This window comes from Engystomops pustulosus, chromosome 9 (assembly GCF_040894005.1).
Source record: "Engystomops pustulosus chromosome 9, aEngPut4.maternal, whole genome shotgun sequence".
NCBI classification, from domain to species: Eukaryota; Metazoa; Chordata; class Amphibia; order Anura; family Leptodactylidae; genus Engystomops; species Engystomops pustulosus.
In genome coordinates this window covers 28545128-28566034 of record NC_092419.1, presented here as the reverse complement: position 1 = coordinate 28566034, position 20907 = coordinate 28545128, and the positions used below count along the sequence as shown (strand labels likewise).

Genomic DNA, 20907 nt, shown 5'->3' with positions numbered 1-20907 from the left:
TCAATATGGACCAAAATCTCTGAGGAGCTTCCAGCACCTTGTTGAATCTATGCCACGAAGAATTGAGGCAGTTCTGAAGGCAAAAGGGGGTCCAACCCGTTACTAACATGGTGTACCTAATAAAGTGGCCGGTGAGTGTAGAAAGTATATTGGAAAATTGTGTAACTTTTGTCATACAAACAAAATACAATAAATACAATAACATTTATCTGCTGAAATGAAAAATGAATCTGCTGAAATGAAAATCCCCCTTTAAGGGGTGATCTGGCCGTGGCACGCCCCCGTGCACTTAGATTATGTTTATAAACGGAGTCAAAGCCGTACGTGTGATCTTAATACACGCAATAACAGCCCAGCACTGATTTTGTCCACAACCTACTGTGGCTCAGTGGTTAGCACTTTAGCCTTGCAGTGCTATGGTCCTGGGTTCAAGTCCCATCCAGGTCAACATCTTCAAAGAGTTTGTATGCTCTCTCTGGGTATGCATAGGTTTCCTCCCAGTCTCCAAAACATACTGGTAGGTTGATTAGATTGTGAGCCATATGGGGACAGAGACTGATCGGGCAAGTTCTGTGCAGCGCTGTGGGATATGTTGGCGCTATATAAATAAAGGAATTATTATTATCCCACCAATACTAAAAGGATTAGATTCATAAGCAGAGAATTAAGAACCTTTAATCCTTTCAATAAAAAAATACAATAGTGGAATCAGGAGCCAGCTTTAGACTACCACTAAATGCCAAGTCCTAAATCCAAGGCTAAGAACCCAACTGTACACCTAACACACCCAATAGTAGCCCATCACTGGTTCCCTCTACGACTATTCCACCAACGCTTAAAGGACAAGATCCATAACGAGGGAATTATGAACCATTATGTGAAATGGAAGCTTCAGAAACCAGCTTTGGACCACCTTTGGAAAACAAAGAATTGACCCGTTTATAATATGATGAAATCCCCACCCCTCGGGATACATAAAGAGGCTCAGGCTTAATTCACACATGGCATTTGTATTGTGTTTGTAAATGCATCACAACAGACTTCTCCTGCGATCACCAATTGAAGATGGTGTTTGCATTCACAACGTGAACCACACGCAAAAGCCATAAAACGCCATGGGTGATCATGACCTCCTGAATATAGATGAGCAGACCTGGCTTTCCGATTTCAATCCCGAAAATTGACCTCCCCTAAAAACTAGCCAGGGCTACGATTGGCCAGAGGTACATTTGTGAGGGCGCATTCACACGTTGCGTTGCGTTGCGTGTTGCGTTTTTGACACATTCCACTGGCTGCAGCCTTAATTACATGATAAGGTTACATTGCGATTTAGCAGATGCACTGGAAACATTATGTAACCTTAGAATGTGATTAAGGCTGAAGACAGTGGAATGCGTCAAAAACGCACAACGCGACGCATCGCACCATGTGAATGCGCCCTCACAAGTGTACCCCTGGCCAATCATAGCCATGGCTAGTTGTTAGGGGAGGCCAATTTGCCGACACGCAACGCACGACACGGCGCAACATTTCGTGTGAATGTGTCCTGATAGTTTGCTGGCTGCAGCCTATGCGCGGGGTAGGATCGCCCAGTGTCTGCCCACTTTGTCACCGGTTACACCACTTTGGCATGGAGCTGGTGTAAAGGGGGAAACAATCGCAATCTCTGCCTGTTCACAAGACATTGCTTTTATTTCAGGGGTTCGACTTCAATTTTCTGTCCCCCATACATTATACATATATATTAGCTATATATATACAAACAGAAAGCTGTATGAGAATAGGGAAGAGTGACACCTTATGTATCTCTACTATAACACTGCATTTCTATGACTATATGTGGCAGCTGCTGTGCACTACTACAGTGCATGCTGGGATTTGTAGTTCTGCACCAATATTTTATGACATTCCCACTACAACTCTGCGGCACTGCCGTCTCTATGGTACGTCCACCCTTCCCTGCTCTCCGGTCCTCCTCCGCCTCTATGGTGGCTGCTGACGCGGCAGGCGCTGATTGGCTCAGCTGTTTTCTGGCGTCGCAGCCTGGCAGAGACCTGAGACAGAGACATGTGACCCGGAAACTGAGTTTAGACAGCAAGAGACATTCTTAGAACGACAGAGACAAACAAGGACTTGTGCGGAGCAGAGAGTCCCGGCACTGAGAGAGACAGCCCTGCGTGTGTGACACCCTGCACGGCTAATAGACAGCTGGAGCCGGCGCTGGTAGACATGCTGCAGGGAAGTGACAGGCACTGAGAGGTAAAGAGACTGTCTGACTCATGGCTAGGATGCCCTTTACATTACAGGCAGGTGGGTGAGCAGTGACAGGGACAGCCGGGGACAGTAAGTGACAGCCGGTGGCGCCAGTCACGGTAAGAGACCGCCAGTCACAGTAAGAGACAGTCAGGGTTCTGTCCTGGCGCTGTCACTGGGCCTGGTACTGAAAACTGCACCGAATTCGCCATGGGAACCTCCGTCGTGCGAATTACCTATGACCGGTGAGGTTTGTGCGCCATTTTTTAAAAGAAACGGGTGTCCACTTTATAAATAGAGCTATTGGGGTCCTCCGAATTGCTATAATATATAATAGAATAGGGAATAAATAGGGACTGTGGGTGGAGATCGAATTTTGGGGGTCCCTGAGTCTAGAATGGGGGATGCTCCATTCATTTGTATGGGGCTGATGGAGATTAGGGGCTACATAGCGGCACATGCATAGGGGGTGCGGAGATCAAGTATCAGCCATGAGACACTTATCCCATATCCTGTGCCGTCAGCAGAAAAATACCTTGAAATAAGGATCATTGCTTTTCAGGCCCCAACTTGCCAAATTGTATTGTTTGTTCACAATGAAGGTGGCCATGTACAATGTGTATGCTGCTACTTTTTAAGAAACATTTACACCCATAGTTAGAGGGACCCTGAAGTCAAGGGGGAAAGATAAGTTATCAAAGATCTCTGCAGGATACCTCCATCCCATTGGTGGTGCTGCAGCCGCTGTGTGTAGTTACACTTTTCTCCCATAGTTGTGGTTGTGGTTTTGGCTGAGATAGTTATAGTAACCTGCACTCACCCATGAGAAAAATGATCATGCACACGACGAGACGTCCTTGCAGGTTGTGACATTCTTCTTTGTGGTCACGTTGCGGTCGAGGTGTGAATAAGATCTTCACTAACGCGAACCATCAACTAGGTTTGTAAATGACAGCGGCAGAAAGGCATCTGCATTGTTAAAGGGAACCTGTCACTAGGTTGTGAATCTTCTATGGCAGGTAGGTCGGGGCTCAACAGACGCAGGATTGGGACGGAGACCCACATCTGTGGTGATCCTGCACTGTCTGGATTTCTTGGATCGACCACTGTTCATAGTGATGTATGATGCAAGGATCCCTTCTACCATCTTGATAACAGTTCAGCGCTGTTGTTTTGCAAGGACTCCTTGTATAATATATCACTATGATGCTCAGAGTCTCGTCCTCAGCACTATGTTCGGTCCGTGAAATTCAGCCAGGCCATGATTTGTGGATCACAGACCCACCGCGGTCGTGTGCCGCTGGCCTTATCAGGGCCGATTCTCTTTAATGGGTGCACACCATAACTTGCTTCTCTGTGCAGAACATAGAAATTGAAGGCCTTTCCATCACAGACTGATATTTAAGGTGAAGGCTATAACCAGTTTTGCTGGGAGTGAACTAAAAATGATTTAGCAAAATCTGCTGCAGAAAATATACTTTGTGTCTGGATCTATTCATAGGATTTTGCATTTCGCTGCCGATAAAAAGTATGACAAAAGCGAATGTCTGGAGATATTTTTTTGATAATATTTAGGATACTTATCTGTCTTTTAATTACTTCTGCAACTTCAAGGCCCTTTAGTATATCTGTGTTTGTAATGTGTTGGATCCGTTCCTCTAGTTTCTTTTTCGGTTCCTATGACCAGTGGTAAGAAGACAGATGTGAACAGAATCTGAATCGGTCATCTAATATTTCAGACTTGTCTTTAGCAGGGATCTCCGGCGTAGTGTGGAATTTCACAAGAACTGCACCAGAGGCCCGGGTGGAGAGTCAACAACAGTATAAGCTTGTGTTCACACGGGGCAGATGTGCTGCAGAAATCTGTAGACTGGACATTGGTTCCAGAACTGTGAATGGGGTTGTACATGGACACCAGCCAATCCGTTTAGATAAACAGGACAGTCGTAACAATTGTTGCGTGAATGATCCTTTTTTGTAGTAGGAGTTTTATTTGAGTTTTGGATTTGAGGACACTGTTTTTATGTGTTATTATATGAAGTTGTTTTCCTTTCATTAATACATGATAACTTTTTTCTTTTCTGTATTTCATTATGTTTAGACCCCATGCACACAACAATATTTTGCGGCCTTATCTGCGCCTGGCAGTAATATCTTGGGCACAGCCTTGAGCCAGTGCCATCCACAGAACTGAACTATTACAACCCTGAGCATGTAAGGGGTTTTCTCCATGAACAGTATAATAAACTTTTTGGAAGATAGGTGCTAGACTCAAAAGTGATCTATTGGGTGTTCAGAATCCCATCCCACTGCTGCTGTGAATGAAGACATGGCCCGTTCTTGAGATTGGTGTGGTTCCCAACCTAGGATTTGTCATATATGCTGTTCATGGGAAACCCCCTTTAAATACCTACTCTGTAAAACCGACAGTGATAAAGGGGAATGGTAACGCCAAGTTGTCAAATTATTCTTAAATTTCTTGGAGGAATAACAAAGAAAAGGCACAACCATCCGTTATTGCTTCAAAATTATGTTTGTTTGTTTTTTTTCTTTTTTGCCAATTAATTTTCATTGATGCTAATGAGATGTATTTGATATATTCCAGAATACTGGTGCTTGAACGTGCTTGAACTAAGAATGGCTTCCATGGCTGGCTAGAGGACCTGCTACTATGGAGATGCCTGCTGTCTTGGAAAGTGCAAATCTTCCCTCTGAAGGGGCGCATAAACAGGAGGAACATACTGAGGTAGAGAACAATGGGGACTCTTATTGCACACAGGATGGGTCAGGGGAGGAGCAATGTCCCATTAAAAACACTAAGCAAGAAATATGCACGGATGACGTGGATGGGGTATTCACTCAGAATGACGGTGTAGATAATTTAGGAAATTTAGACACTATTCCTCAAGAGGACACAAGCGTGGAACTGAATGTGGAAAATTCTTCAGGAGCTGTATGTTCCCAGGATGGTGACCAGGAACAGACCAAGGAGTTGTCTTCCATTGCCTCATTACCAGTTAACCAGGATTTGGAGGCTTTGCCTCACAGGACCGAACCGGCTACTTCCAGTCTGGTTATTTCAGATGAAACAAAGGTTGATTCTGATGGAATTTCTCCATCCACCGAAGGTGCGGACCAAGGGAACGATAAAAAGGGGGCCAAAGAAGAAGGGACCCCGGAGGAGGAGAATGGTCGCAGTAAACATGGGCCGAAGAGGGTCACATTTCCTTGTGACGATGACATTGTTTCTGGTGCCCTAGAACCCAAAGATCCGTGGAGACATGGTGAGAACTGTGATCCCTTACTTAGTACTCTATGGTTTATATTTGTCACACAAATGAATTGTCTTCCACTTGGCTTTCAGTACTGCTGGAAGCTGCTATTCTTTGGTTTGGCTGAAGTTATGTTATTTTAGAGGAGCAGGAGGAGACGCCTTAAGCAGAGGTCACATTAACGCCTGTACAACCGTCTAGGACGCTTGTACAGTTAGTTTTACTTTTCCAAAAAAAAGCCAGGGGCATCTAAAAAGGCCCAGACTTTTTATGTACTTGCCAGGCAGTGTAGTATGTAAGCAATCTCTACTTTACAGCTTGTACAGCTCCTCACACACAGGCAATGAAGACAGACTGGTGTGGAGGCTGCCGCTGAGCCGTGCTGTAGGTTCCCAGTATGCCCAGGTAGTGTATAGACATGGCTCCTCCCTGACTTCTTCCAGGCAACATGCTGACGGGTCATTATGGGCGAAGCTATCATAATGACCCGAGGCATCGGCATTCAGAAGCCACAGCCTTCTGAATGCCGATGCTTCAGCACTGTGCAGGCTCCACAGCTAGAAGGCTGGGGCAGTCCCTGAGGAATGTGTGGTCCCACAATCACATGCGCTCACCAGGGGCTGAACGCTACAGTGAGAGGTCACAACCAGGGGCTGGGGGCAAGTGCTAACAGTACAGGGAGATGTCACAGCCGGACACTGGGCATGGGTGACAGATCTGCAGGAAGCTGCTGGTTAGAGAGGATTATGTGTATATACACATACACATAAAGTGCAGCAGAAACCAGGCATCGTTGGTCACATCTTTGTGCAAATAATGTATGAAGTGTAAGACAGAAATGTTCAATGCAAATTTGGTGAAAAGCTTTACTGTGTCCAGGTACATCTTCAGCCTTGTGCCCGAGACTGTGTGCACATTGTGGGCTGCAAGTAGAGGAAAGTCCCTGTTTGTGGCCCATCTGACATTGGTGTGTGAGCACCGCTGACACAGCAGAGAGCGATGGGAGGCCATTTACTTAATCTTTACAATAACAGCCATGAGCACTGATCTATTAAATATTGCATTTAACGCCACTGTGTGCAATACTTTATAAGAAATGGACGCCACTTGGGGCTGCTGGTAATATACTGAATAGTTCAGTCCTGTTACTACAAATACCATACTCGTCCTCAACTAAATAAAATACTGACTAGGGTGATTCTTCATTTCACTTATGCAAAAACCTTGTAGACAATACTGTTTTGCTAATGGCTGCTAGTCTACCAACACCCCCACTGATGTAAAGCCAGGAGCACCGCTCACTGAAACACTATGGTCTGGGGAACTCGCAGATGCACCAGGCTCGGTGTCAGACGTTTGTAACAGAGATAAATGATGAGGGTCTGACTGCGCGCTGGTATGGTGCACCACCACTGCTTGGCTTACTTATAAAGGATTGACAGACTTCACAAATAGCACAGAGGTCTCTGGGAGCCCTATTCTTGTGGACAGATCTCCAGTGGTCAAACATTTATCACCTGTCTTGTACGTGGGCATAAATACTGTTTGTAAGAAATTCATCCGACACATCATGTAGCATATGCCTTAACGGGGCAAATTCATGAGGGCTGTTTTCTACAAGAAAACCTCTTCTAAAAGTTACGACAGAAAATCCTAGACGAGTCTAGGGGCGGATAGGTCTACATGTAGCAAAAGAATTGGGCCCCTTTCACACGACCGTATTTGGTGGCCGTATGCTAGCTGTATGAACGGGAGCTCACGTGTGACTGCCATAGAAGTGCATTGTGTTTCACAGTGTCCTTGCCAGAAATAAAGATGGAGCATACTCTATTATGTACAGGCCTGACAGCATGTCTTGCTATGGAGAACGGAGGGGTGAGGAGCGCTCACCTCTCCAGCCGAATGTATACTACACCCGGGTCCTGGCCCTCCCATAGCATACGTTCCTGTGAAAGTGGCCTTACAGACAGAGCCTTTAAAATGTGTACAAGTCATATACCAGGTGTTATTCCTCACCTACCGACTCTGGGCTATTGGCCTATGTAAAGTTTGGTAAACAGTGAGGTGGTGATGCTTTGATGATCAATTTTAGCATAAGCCGTACACATTACAGAGAGGACCGGATAAGCATATTCCAAGTTTCAATGCCGCTTCCCAGTCCCTCTGTTTTGTGTGATGGCCCTAGCGCCCAATGTGAATGCTGTCAGAGATAAGCGGCTGGCGGGCATTTCCTGCAAAGCCCCTGGTTACTGCCAGTGCAATGTCCTTGTGATCACGGCGCCTGGTGTATACAGATATATTCTTAGTCCTGCATCCTATAGACCTGTTTACACTGAGGAGTCAGAACCACACTTAGCTGAGTGATAATTGTGATCCCCGTGCCGTGGTGTCCTGAAGGTGCACGATTGATTGGAGACAATAGCACAGTGCAATCTATTGTAACACATGGCGGTCACTTAGACATGTACCAGGCGTGTAAACACAGCCCCGCAGAGCTGGATGGGTCTGCTCTTCCAGTATTACATTGATCTGAAACCAGATCTGACCTCGTTCTGGGTTGATTAATTATAAATCACACCGAGCACTTATTAGTTATTTATTAACCAGACTTGCTGGGAGAGCGGCCTCTTATCTCCAGGCTGTTATTTTAATGTTTTCTTTTTACAGGATGACACTTTGGGAATTTTTTACTATAAATTCTTGTGTTTGGGGGGTGGGGGGGATTAGGGTCTAGATGTTAATTTTAATCCCATTAAACAATCTGATTGCTTATCAGTGATGTATCTGCTCAAGGCTGGAAAAGGGTAGCATTGCTGTCAGCAGGTTCCTCAGGTCCTGCACATATTCTGTATGGCTGCTCCTTAAAGGAAATCCACCATGATGAACCAGGGACATTACTCATAGATCCAGGCACCGTGACTGTGGTAATCTTCTTATATTCGTTACCCATGGCCTGCTTCCTTCTAAAATCGACATATAAAGTTTTGCTAAAGAGCCTGAAGGGCTACCGTAGCCCCTCTGTGATCTGTCTTCACTGGCTGTTACACTGTCTAATGCTTCTCCAGCACTTGTGCAGTGAGCACTGTCCTATCATATACTCGGGGAGCAGAGGGTAAGGTGAGACGGCTTGTGAAGACCGATCAGAGGGGTTAGGGGTACGCTCTGCTGTCTGTCAGTGCCATAAATATGTCACAATGGACGTGTCTGACCATCTGCTCTGTTCATTTTGGTGAGCAGTGGACACCCCGTCCTTGTGATTTGTTAACTGTTTAAAAACCAACCGTATGTTAGAAGTTTTTGATGCATTTAGAATGTCTCTAAAAACGTGATTGTGGTGCCTGACGAGATGTGGCGGCCGCTGGGCCGCTCTCTAATATATAGTGTGTAGGCAGAGACAGAATTTCTGAGTCATCTGATAACATGTTATCCGAAAATCGTCAACATAGCTGAGTCAATGCGATGGAAAGGGATGGTCCTAGTCGACTGAAAAGAAGGGATTTGCAGGATATTTTTTTATGCTCCTCTTTCCACATTTTAATAATCGTTCTCGATGTAGAATGATGGACCTGAAATTGTTGGGAAATGACCTTTAGGTACCAACAATACCTTGTCCATGAGCGTTGTTGTCTTTCTACCTTTGCATTGGGATTAAAGGGGTTGGCCGCTAATGGAAAACTTAAATAGGGTAATTTTAAGACCCTAATAGGGTCACCCGTACACACTACACACTAACCCTGATGGTTTCCATGAACCCCAGGCAGTAAGAATAGGAGTTAATGTGACATTGTGTTATTGTGTTTTGCTGACTTGTGGCGGATGAAGGGGCATTTTAGACCTTACTGCTGCACGCCCCTTCAGTCATCAGCACTCCCACCATTCCAGATTCCTGCTGCCCAGGGGTCACGTGACCTGCTGTTCCCGGCGGTGAATGGGAAACCATACTATAGTAATAAGGGTGACACTATTGGGGTCTTGTACTTACCCTGTTAAATGAGTTGGCCACTTATACCAAACTTGAACACATCCCTGAATACCTAAAAAACCTGTCAAAACTTCTGCTTTTATACCGGCGGTCACACTTTGTAATAATCTAGTTATCCATTGTATTGGCTGCCATTCATCCTCTCATCCTCTACTTGTTTTCGCTCCCTGATTCTGCATTTGGTCTTACTTTTTGTTTACAAGGCGGTGAAACATGGTAAGTTTTATTGCTTGTTTGAAGAGTTGTATTTGTCTAAGGACCTGATGGTTCTCCTGATATGTAAAACTATAGAATTATACAAATGAAAAATGTAGAGGAACACCATTTTGGGGGGGGTTAGTCTTTTTGGCACAGTTTTATATTGCAATTCCCTTAAAAAGCTTCCCCTATGCTCAAAAAATCCCTGCCCCTGGGTGGTGTCTGGTAGTGCAGCTCACCCCCTCGTAAGACATTGTAGCTAAGCTGCTGTACCTGAGTCACACATGGTGCTGTTTATTTAGCGAGGCTTTATATAGAAGTACAGGAGAGAGGAAACTGTGTCACCGACCGAGAACCGGCCAAAGGTTATCATACAACAATCCACAGAATACAAAAGGCACAGAACACCTTCAGGCAAGTCATAGAATAGACGGCAAACGCCATAGGTTACAAATTGTATATAATCCGGGATGTCTGACGCTAGGGACAAAATATGGCCAGAATATTATAGTATATTGGTAATAATTTAATGCTCATAGTAAATGTAATATCTATTAAAAGGGTTGTCCAGTTTTCAATAATTGATTTCCCTTTTTTAAAGGGGTTGTCCACTGTCAGCAAATAAGTGCTGTCGCTGTACAAGAAGCTTCATTGTGTACTTCCTGTGGATAAAAACCGGTTCCTGGTCATGTGATGTCACATGAGTGTGCGGCTCGTTATATCACGGAGAACAATCAGAGCTGTTTGATGTCACACAGGTGCACGGCTCATATCACATAACCAGGGATATAACGAGCAGTGCACTTGTGTAACATCAAATGACCAGGGAAACCACGAGCGGTGCACCTGTGTGATATCACATAACCAGGGATATAACAAGCAGAGCACCTGTGTAATATCACATGAGCTGTGCACCTGTGTGACAATAATAATTCCTTTATTTATATAGCGCACACAGATTACGTAGCGCTGCACAGAGTTTGCCAAATCGGTCCCTGTCCCCAATGAGGCTCACAATCTAATCAACCTACCAGTATGTTATGGAGTGTGGGATGAAACCGGAGGACCCGGAGGAAACCCATGCAAACACGGAGAGAACATACAAACTCTTTGCATATGTTGATCTTGATGGGACTTGAACCCAGGTCCCCAGCGCTGCAAGGCTGTAGTGCAAAGCACGTGACCAGGGATATATAACGAGCCTTGCACCTGTGTGACATCATATGACGAGGAAAATAACAAGCCATGCTACTGTGTGACATCACGTGACCGGGGGATATATAACAAGCCTTGCACCTGTGTGACATTACTTCCAGTGGATAAAAAACGGTCCCTGGTCATGTTAACCTAGAAGCAGAGATCTAGAAACTTTGTGGAATTGATACAGAAAGTATATTGGAAATTTGAGTGGCGCTTACACATCATGGGGCAGTGACTTGGGTGAACGTACATCTCATCCTCAAAACATACAAAGGAAAAGATGCCAGAATTCCATAGATGTATTATGCAAAAAAATTTAAATTTTATTCATTATACACAATGGGGCAGATTTACTTACCCGGTCCATTCACGATCCAGCGGCGCGTTCTCTGCGGTGGATTCGGGTCCGGCCGGGATTCATTAAGGTAGTTCCTCTAACCAGGTGGCGCTGCTGCGCTGAAAAGCATCGGAACGCACTGGAGTTCACCGAGCCGGGCTGAGTGAAGGTAAGTGCAAGCTCCGCGACAGATTTTTTTGTTTTAAATGCGGCGGTTTTTCCGAATCCGTCGGGTTTTCGTTCGGCCACGTCCCCCCGATTTCCGTCGCATGCATGCCAGCGCCGATGCGCCACAATCCGATCGCGTGCGCCAAAATCCCGGGGCAATTCAGGGGAAATCGGCGCAAATCGAAAATATTTGGGTAACACGTAGGGGAAAACGCGAATCGGGCCCTTAGTAAATGACCCCCCAATATGTTTAAAATACATGGGAACAAGGCTTCTATAGAAATGTCAGCCATGCTGAAAAGAACAACATAAAACTGCTGGGGGACGTGTCCTAGAGAAAAGTGAAAACATCAATAATGTATGCAATTATTCTTGGGTGCCAGATATAATGCATACTTAAAAATAGAGAGTCATTAATTGTACAAGATGATAGACATGGTAGTACATAGTAATCCCTGATATAGTAAGTACCTGGCACAAAGTTCACACGTCCCTCCAGAAGACTGACACCCCTATGTGCTATAAGCGATATTTATATGCATTAATATTGAAATAAGTCAGAAAAAAATAAGCTTAATTGTCGATTGGATTGTGAGGCCGAAGATTGCACCAAACTCTCATCCATAAAATGTTGCAAGAATCGAGAAAAATTCGCTCTGTAGTCCCCGCGTCTCTAACTTTGTAATAATTGAGTCCTACCTAAACTACAATTCCCATCATGCATCTGTCAGGCACCGCTATAACCTGTCACCTCCTGTTGGTGCGCGGCTGCTGGTCTTATGGTTTGTGTTTTAGGTTTCTTTTGGTTCACGACAACAGATGATAAGGAAGGACAGAAGGTCTGCGGAGAAGGAATCACAAACCACAACTAGGGCAAACGTCTACGAGAGCGACAAGACGGGAAATGTTGTGGCGTTTGTTAGTTCTGTACCAAGGTCACGATTAATTGGCGTCTTGTTAGTGCAAGGAAATATAAAAAGACAAGTTATTTACCCAGGAATGTCAACAATGATGACCTGTAATGTCAGCCCAGCCGAAATAAAATGTTCCATGGGACTCGCGGGTCTGACACGCCGGATTCAAACACAGATAAGTAGAGGGTAGAAGTGATTGGGAAATTTGCTTTCCCAAATTTCCCAAAGTTTTCAGATTTGCCTGAATGCACAAGTCATAGATTTTTTTTCCTCCAGATTTTTTTTACTCCTCACCTCTAGTAATAGTTCTGTTCCGCTTTCTTGATATGTAAAGTGAAGCCTCCCGTCTGTTACCTCATCAGCCAGAGATTCCTGACCATAACATGGCCGCAGATGGAGGGTCATGTGATCTCTGTTTATGAGCAATCGGCCTGCCAGGACCTTAATCTTGTATTCATGAATATTATCATAAGGTCCTGGCAGGGTGATTGCTCATGGACAGTTAGAGATCACATGACCCTCCATCTGAAGCCAAGGGCAGGAATCTCTGGCTAATGAGGTAAAATACAGGAGGCTTCACTTTACATATCAAGAAAAATTAGATGTATATTAGCAACTTATGTAATATCCTGTCCACGAAAAAAAAACATGAGGTAAAGTGGAAAACCCCTTTAAATAAGGAGATAATAATTGCAAAGCCTGGCAGTTCACAAGGCATTGTGGGACACTGTGGCTGCTGGGGGGTAGTGGGGAGCACTGTGGCTGCTGGGGGTTACTGGGGAGCACTGTGGCTGCTGGGGGTTACTGGGGAGCACTGTGGCTGCTGGGGGTTACTGGGGAGCACGGTGGCTGCTGGGGGGTAGTGGGGAGCACGGTGGCTGCTGGGGAGTAGTGGGGAGCACGGTGGCTGCTGGGGGGTAGTGGGGAGCACTGTGGCTGCTGGGGGTTACTGGGGAGCACTGTGGCTGCTGGGGGTTACTGGGGAGCACGGTGGCTGCTGGGGGGTAGTGGGGAGCACGGTGGCTGCTGGGGGGTAGTGGGGAGCACTGTGGCTGCTGGGGGGTAGTGGGGAGCACTGTGGCTGCTGGGGGGTAGTGGGGAGCACTGTGGCTGCTGGGGGGTAGTGGGGAGCACTGTGGCTGCTGGGGGGTAGTGGGGAGCACTGTGGCTGCTGGGGGGTAGTGGGGAGCACTGTGGCTGCTGGGGGGTAGTGGGGAGCACTGTGGCTGCTGGGGGGTAGTGGGGAGCACTGTGGCTGCTGGGGGGTAGTGGGGAGCACTGTGGCTGCTGGGGGGTAGTGGGGAGCACTGTGGCTGCTGGGGGGTAGTGGGGAGCACTGTGGCTGCTGGGGGGTAGTGGGGAGCACTGTGGCTGCTGGGGGGTAGTGGGGAGCACTGTGGCTGCTGGGGGGTAGTGGGGAGCACTGTGGCTGCTGGGGGGTAGTGGGGAGCACTGTGGCTGCTGGGGGGTAGTGGGGAGCACTGTGGCTGCTGGGGGTACTGGGGAGCACTGTGGCTGCTGGGGGGTACTGGGGAGCACTGTGACTGCTGGGGGGTAGTGGGGAGCACTGTGGCTGCTGGGGGGTAGTGGGGAGCACTGTGGCTGCTGGGGGGTAGTGGGGAGCACTGTGGCTGCTGGGGGGTACTGGGGAGCACTGTGGCTGCTGGGGGGTATTGGGGAGCACTGTGGCTGCTGGGGGGTATTGGGGAGCACTGTGGCTGCTGGGTAGCACTGTGTGGACACTGTGGCTGCTGGGGGGCACAGTGTGGCTGCTGGAGTGGGGCACTCTGACTATTGGTTGCTAGGAGTCGCATACAGGCCAGTGTCAGCTTTTTGGTTGCTCTCAAAAATGCCCCCCCCTGCCCTTCTACCAGAGCTGCCAGTCTCCAGGTATGTGTCGGGTACTTGCATCGCTCGGGTCCTGCCTTATTTGCATGAATTTTTCCTACACAGATGTGGATGTTTCTATCACAAGACTCTCTTTGTGCTGGATGTGCACATGATATGAGACGGGTCATTAATAAGACGCGTTTATCTGCGTTCTCCTAACTTGGATATAAGTTTCCCTTTTTCTGTATGAAATTTTTAGGGGAACAGTGTGTTACCTGCGGGTGTGAGCTGTGCCGGGCATTTGCTTCTATTTTACAGATATGATATTAGTTCGGGATGAACTAATAAAAGAAGTTTGTATTTTGTGAATATGACCCCCAACCCCCCCCCCCCCTTTCCTGGCGGCGGCTGTCAGATGCTCTTTGTGAAGTTGTAATTCCTGAGGAATCCGGTAATCCCATCAAAGGCGGCTGTAAATAGCTTCTCCTAGGCTGGAATGACTGGGGTAGTAGGGAGACTGAGCAGTCCTATTCCTTATGTGAGGTTTATACCACAACGCTCCGGTCCTGCCCTCATATATGATGATATTCAGGAGCTAATTATGGTTTAGAGGTAAACATTTTAAATTATGCTAATGATCCTGAGGGGCTCTGAGTGTGTTACTAGAGCTCCTCAGTGATGTCTTTTGATTGGTTGTTACTGTGAGGTGAACATTTATCGCTTCACCTCATTCTCTCCCCCCTCCCTCTGACTGTGTAATCTATCAGCAACAGGAAGTGCATAGGTGGGGAGACTTGTTCTGCTCATTGTAACAGCCTGTGAAGCTACAGCACTGAGGGGCTATGGAACCTCCCCCCAGAGCCCTTGTGCCTCAATAGCATAATTTGAAAAGTTGATTTTAAAAGGAAGGAGGCCATGGATAACAAATACAAGATAATTGCCACAGTCATGCTGCCTGGATTTAGTGTGTACCTGGTTTATCATTATGGATTTTGATGGTAGATTTCCTTTTAAGGGTTTTGTTATTGAGTACAAGGCATCATTTAAAGGGTTTGTCCACTTTCAGAAATAATAATGAAAAATTATACAATTTTCAAATATTCTGTATCAATTTCTCAGTTTTCTAGATCAGTTTGCTGTCATTCTATAGGAAGCTCCAGCATTTACTTCCTGTCCCTGGTCATTTCATGTCAGGCTCGTTACAGTAATCAGAGGTGTGATACGAGTCTTGCACCTGTGTGACATCACATGACCAGGGATATATATAACGAGCCCTGCATCTGTGTGACATCACATGACCAGGGATATATATAACGAGCCCTGCATCTGTGTGATATCACATGACCAGTGACCAGTATTTATCGACACAAAGTAAACAACGACACTCCCTATAGAACGACAGCAAGCAGAAATCTATAAAACTGTGAGGAATTTATGCAGAAAGTATTTTAGGAAATCCAATAACTTTTATTATACAAACAATAACATTAATTTGCTGAATATGGACAACCCCTTTAAAGGACATCTACCACCAAGATGAAGGACTGTGAACCAAGCACATGGACATACTGGTGTGCTCCCCCTCTGGCCGGATCCGGTTTTTATTTATTTTTAGAATTTTATGCTCCTGTTTAAAAAAAAAAAAAAAAAAAAAAAGTCCTTGAACATTATGCAAATGATTTGCATATTTTTTAAAGCCCTTTTTTTGTAAAATCGGTGTGTTTGGTTTACAGTCCTTCATCTTGTTGGTAAATATCCTTTAAAGGAAATCTACCACCAGGATCAAAGGTTGTAAACCAAGCACACGGACATACTGGTGTGTGCCCCCTCTGGTAGGATCTGCTCTTCTTTTAGCTTCTTATTCCCTTGTTTTTACAAAAAAAAGGCTTTTAAAATAATGCAAATGAGCCTGCGGGGCTTCAGACTCCATAGGTGTTAATGGAGCCTGAAGCCCCTCAAGCTCATTTGCATAATTTTAAAGCCTTTTTTGATTAAAACAAGGGTATAAGTAGCTGAAAGAAATGCAGATCCTGTCAGAGGGGGCACACACCAGTATGTCCGTGTGCTTGGTTTACAACCTTTGATCCTGGTGATAGATGTCCTTTAAGGTAAGTATGTTGTATATTAGTGTTCAGCCAGCGTTACCTCTCCGGACTCTCAGCTTGGATAAAAGTGTGAAGTGAATGAATAAAAAAAACGGTGCCAAAGTTTTCTGCCAGTAGATAACGAAACGCTCCTTGTCTCCTCTGATATCATCGGGGGTGAGTTGGAGAGCCCCATACAGTCGCTAAACCCACCAAATTTGGCATATTTGCAGTTTTCTTCTGATGTATACGGGAAGCTCAAATCCATAGTTTCCAGACAAATCTGCCTGCAAATTCCACAGCAAATTTTTAACCAATTTTCTCTTTTAATTTTATTTTTTAAAAATGCCCCTTTTCCATACCTGCATTAATGGATGAATGTTCTGTCTGTATTTTGTTTTAGCCCAGAACGTGACTGTGGAAGATGTCATCACGTCCTACACCCAGGCCTGCCAGAAACTGAACTGCAAGCAGATTCCAAAGCTTATCCGGCAGCTTCAGGTAAAGGTGTGCAGCGTGCGGAATGAGCAATGGAGCAATGGATGGAGGAGGGATGTAGACGAGACTTCCAGTCTTCCCACCCCTGGGCTGTGTGAGGGCTTGTTTTCTGTGTTCCAAATCGTTCTTGGTAGTGACAGTATTTATTATTCCATGCTGCGTACTAGAGAAGTGAGGGGGAAAAAATTCCAAATGCGGTGAAATTGGTGCAACCAGAGTTGCAAGAGGACGTTTTGGGGACTGCCTGACATATTGATAACTTTTTCTAAACATTTTTAGTGCGTTGCAAAATGGCAATAAAGTGGCTTCGGATATTTGGGCGTTATTTTCCATTACAAGGTTCAACGGCAGGAATACATTTCGGGACCTTTGGGCTGATACTGAACATGTTTTTAATTTTATATTTTTAATTGTTTAATATTGGTTCTAGGGAAAAAGGGGTGATTTGATATTTTATGGGGCTTTATTATTTACTTTTTTTTTTTTTTTTGCACCCCCAGGGTTTGACCCTATGTAGTCTGATGGCTCCTACCATATACTGCAATATAGTAGTATTGTAGCATACTACAATACTACTGTGTTGCAGTATATGGAGAACTTGCTATAGATCTGTCATAGTGTGCCGCTGGCACACTGTTACAGATCTGAAGCAGCATCTTTTATAAAAAAAAAAATCTAGGCTGTCATGGCAATTGATCATCGTTGACATAGCATGACATAGCAGTGCTGAGTGTGTTCATGTGAGTGAAGGATTGTAGCATGGCTGTATGTGTGAATGGTTAATTTTAGGTTTCTTCATGTCTTGCAGGATCTGACTGATCTTTCAGGGAGGGTTGAGAGCCTGGATCTCAAGGGTAAGGGTTTTTCCTTCTTCATTCCAACAAGACCGTATTCATCAGTCATATAACTATCCACCTGTCCTCAATGTATTGCTAACCTACAGAATGTAAGTTAGTAAGAACCGTCTTATGGGTGCGAGTGTGACTGCAGCATCCGACTACATCTGTTTGTTTTAGTCTGTTACCATGGAAACACATCAGTCTACATCGAAGCTGTTGCGATAAAACAAGAGATTTTCCATTTAGGGAGAATGTTTCACCACTTCCTTTCATAGGTGTCAGTCCAGTGATGCTTATATCTCGTGTATACATACATTAGGCAATTGTGCTTGGAAGCCAATAAGATAAATCGGATGAGAAACTGTCTAGTCACTAGAACTCATCATTACAAATCTATGACTGTATACATTATATATATCTGTGGAATAGCCTGCCTCAGGCGCTGGTCACAGCAGGGACAGCAGAGAGCTTCAAGAAGGGTCTAGATGCCTTTTTACACCTAAATAACATTGATGGTTATGTTATATAGGATTGTTTCCCCTAAATCCCTTCCTCATCCAATCCCTTCCCTTCCTTGGTTGAACTTGATGGACAAGTGTCTTTTTTCAACCGTAGAAACTATGAAAAAAACTATGAAAAAAAAATATATATACAGTCTTCATTGTAAATGTTCCTATTTCTACTTCCTATTCATAGTCTTTAATGGTCAAGGCAGACCCCCTGACCTCAGGACAGGTCACAGAGCATGCCCACAACATTCTCCAGGTCATAGGCTCCTATATCCTTTGATATATAGCTCCAGGCAGCACCTCGGGCAGATGCACACATGAAAGGAGTCTCACATTAGACTGCATTGTCCTCCGACTAGATGTATTTTATGCATGTATGAATTTTATTTTCTACAGGTGAGAAATTGGACCATAAGGCATGCGAGGCGCTGGAGGAAATCTTCAAGCGGGTGCAGTTTAAAATGGTGGATTTGGAGCAAACAAACCTGGACGAGGACGTAAGTTGTTAGGAATCCTGCGCTAAATGGAAAGGGTCTGAGAGGAGAACTGTTCTAGTTGCCCATGGGAACCAATAAGAGCTCAGCTTTCACTTTCCCACAGCTACTTATAAAATGAAAGCTGAGCTCTGATTGGTTTTCATGGGCAACTAGAACAGTTTGACCTCACACTTCTGATTAATCTCCCCCGATAGTCCTATGAGAGAAATGATCTTGCTATACTCGCCCTCTCTAGTTTAGGAGGTCGCCGTCGTTCCCCTTCAGTTTTATCATTCACTTTCTGTGTCCCTGTACAGGGAGCCTCCGCTTTATTCGACATGATTGAGTATTATGAGTCAGCCACGCATCTCAACATCTCCTTCAACAAGCACATTGGCACTCGGGGATGGCAGGCTGCCGCTCACATGATGCGTAAGGTAAGGTTCAGACTATTCTCTATCCTGTATCGGATGCCAGAAGTTTATTTTTATGACTTTTTCTAATTGGTTTATATTGCACTTAGCGCTATATCTAGAATGCAAAGGAATAGCGCCATCTAGTGAGCGTTAGAGTTTTGCATAATAATTTGGCACGTCTGTTATTAAAGGGGTTTGCCCATGAAATAATAAAGCTTATTTTTAACCCCCTTACTTACAGTTTTACTCAGTTTTTTGGCTGTTTTAGCTCTTATAACTCAGCGATGGTCAGTGTAAGATTCCAGAGTGTGGGCGGGGACTCTCTAAGCAGACACTTCATGATTCCTCAGTGCTATGAGATTCTGTGTACTGACAATGTGCTTAGATTATCAGGGTACAGGGTTTAGCTACATTTTCATTTAAGCATCTGAGCATTCTACTAATATCTGACACACAGAAAAAGGAGACAGATCAGAGGTGAGAGATCCATGAGATGGATATAACACACAATAACACGCTTTAGCTCCATTCCATCTCAACTAAAATGCACACAGAGTGCCTCCCTCCCCTGGATACAGACCTTATCTTATCTGTAGCTTGTAGAGTAAGTCTCTGCACACTGCTGCTTGCTGGCAGGAAGTGCCTGTGTCTGAGCTAGTCTTGTATTGCAAGACTGGGAGGGGCAGGAGGCAGAGAGCACTGCAGTGTGCAGACAGGAGAAGCTATTCATAAGAAGAATCCGACCATAGTCAAAAGAATTAGTCGGATCCAGGGGCAACTTGAAATTGTATGCACCGGAGGTGATGGAGACAGGTTGGAATTATATCTGTGAAATGCTGTATTTTTGTTAATAACGATGAATTGGAGAATGTGTTATTTTGTTTTTTTCTGAGCATATTTAAGAATCTTGTCATCTTGGGAATATCCCTTTAACCTAACTGTAAGCTTTTGTGTTTTTGTACAGACAAATTGCCTGCAGTATTTGGATGCTAGAAATACCCCCTTACTGGATCACTCGGCACCATTCGTGGCCCGGGCATTACGCATCAGCAGCAGTTTAACCGTCCTTCACCTTGAAAACACCAGTCTCTCTGGGAGACCCCTGATGTTACTGGGTGAGTTACTGATCGATTCTGCTACAGATATTGTCTTCATTTCAATCCCTTGAACCAAAGACTCTTACCTGCATGCAGCTACTTGTCACTGGAGGCTTCAGCATGTTTTTATGTGGAACGTCCACACCGATCTACAAGATGTCAATCCCCCTTCTGCCTTTATTGGGCATTCATGCATTAGGCTAGTGCCGTATGGCATCATATGTGTAGCTGTGCCACATGGTACCCAGTCGCAGATCACGGTGTCACTCTACTTGTGGTGGAGCTAGTGAATGTGGGTTTGCAGAAGTTGTAGGTCTGTGTATGAACTTAATCTATTACATGAATTGGATACATTTAAAGCATAACTGTAAAGTTACTGACAAAAAAAAAAATGTTAGAACAGCCGGGGACAACCGTTCCAACAATACCTGTATGATGCTGCTGGCTTCTTCCTAGCCCGAGATAGATCTGGTATATATAAAATTAGATTCAGATTCTGCCATTCCTGATGTGGGTGAGCACTTCCTGGTTGTGACATCCGCTCCCCCCCCCCCCCCCCCACTGAAACCAGAAGACGAGAGCATGTTTGTAATTGGCTGATCTGAAGCATGTGATGAGTCACATGCTTGTGACATCACTACAGGTCCTTTGCATCGAACTAAATAGTTTCAAGTGATGCAGGACAGCTTATTTGTAATTGGCCGGCCTGAAGCATGTGATGAGTCACATGGTTGTAACATCACTACAGACCATCTCAACAACCTTCCTGTCCTCTCTAGCTGTACTATACGCTTGCCCATGGCAATTGGAGATTAGGCTTGGGGGCAAGGTAAA

At 45.1% G+C, this 20907-nt stretch overlaps 1 protein-coding gene across 1 annotated transcript in view; it reads left to right on the top strand.

Moving 5' to 3' along the window:
- The first annotated feature begins 2178 nt into the window (after window positions 1–2178).
- Window positions 2179–20907, top strand: part of PPP1R37 (protein phosphatase 1 regulatory subunit 37) — a 28850-nt gene continuing 10121 nt past the window's right edge. The window contains exons 1-7 of the mRNA XM_072125399.1: window positions 2179–2259; window positions 4859–5537; window positions 16642–16739; window positions 17545–17590; window positions 18481–18581; window positions 18878–18997; window positions 19941–20091. Of these exons, the coding sequence (XP_071981500.1) occupies window positions 4925–5537; window positions 16642–16739; window positions 17545–17590; window positions 18481–18581; window positions 18878–18997; window positions 19941–20091 (1129 nt within the window). The 5' untranslated portion in view covers window positions 2179–2259; window positions 4859–4924. The remainder of the gene's footprint in view (window positions 2260–4858; window positions 5538–16641; window positions 16740–17544; window positions 17591–18480; window positions 18582–18877; window positions 18998–19940; window positions 20092–20907) is intronic.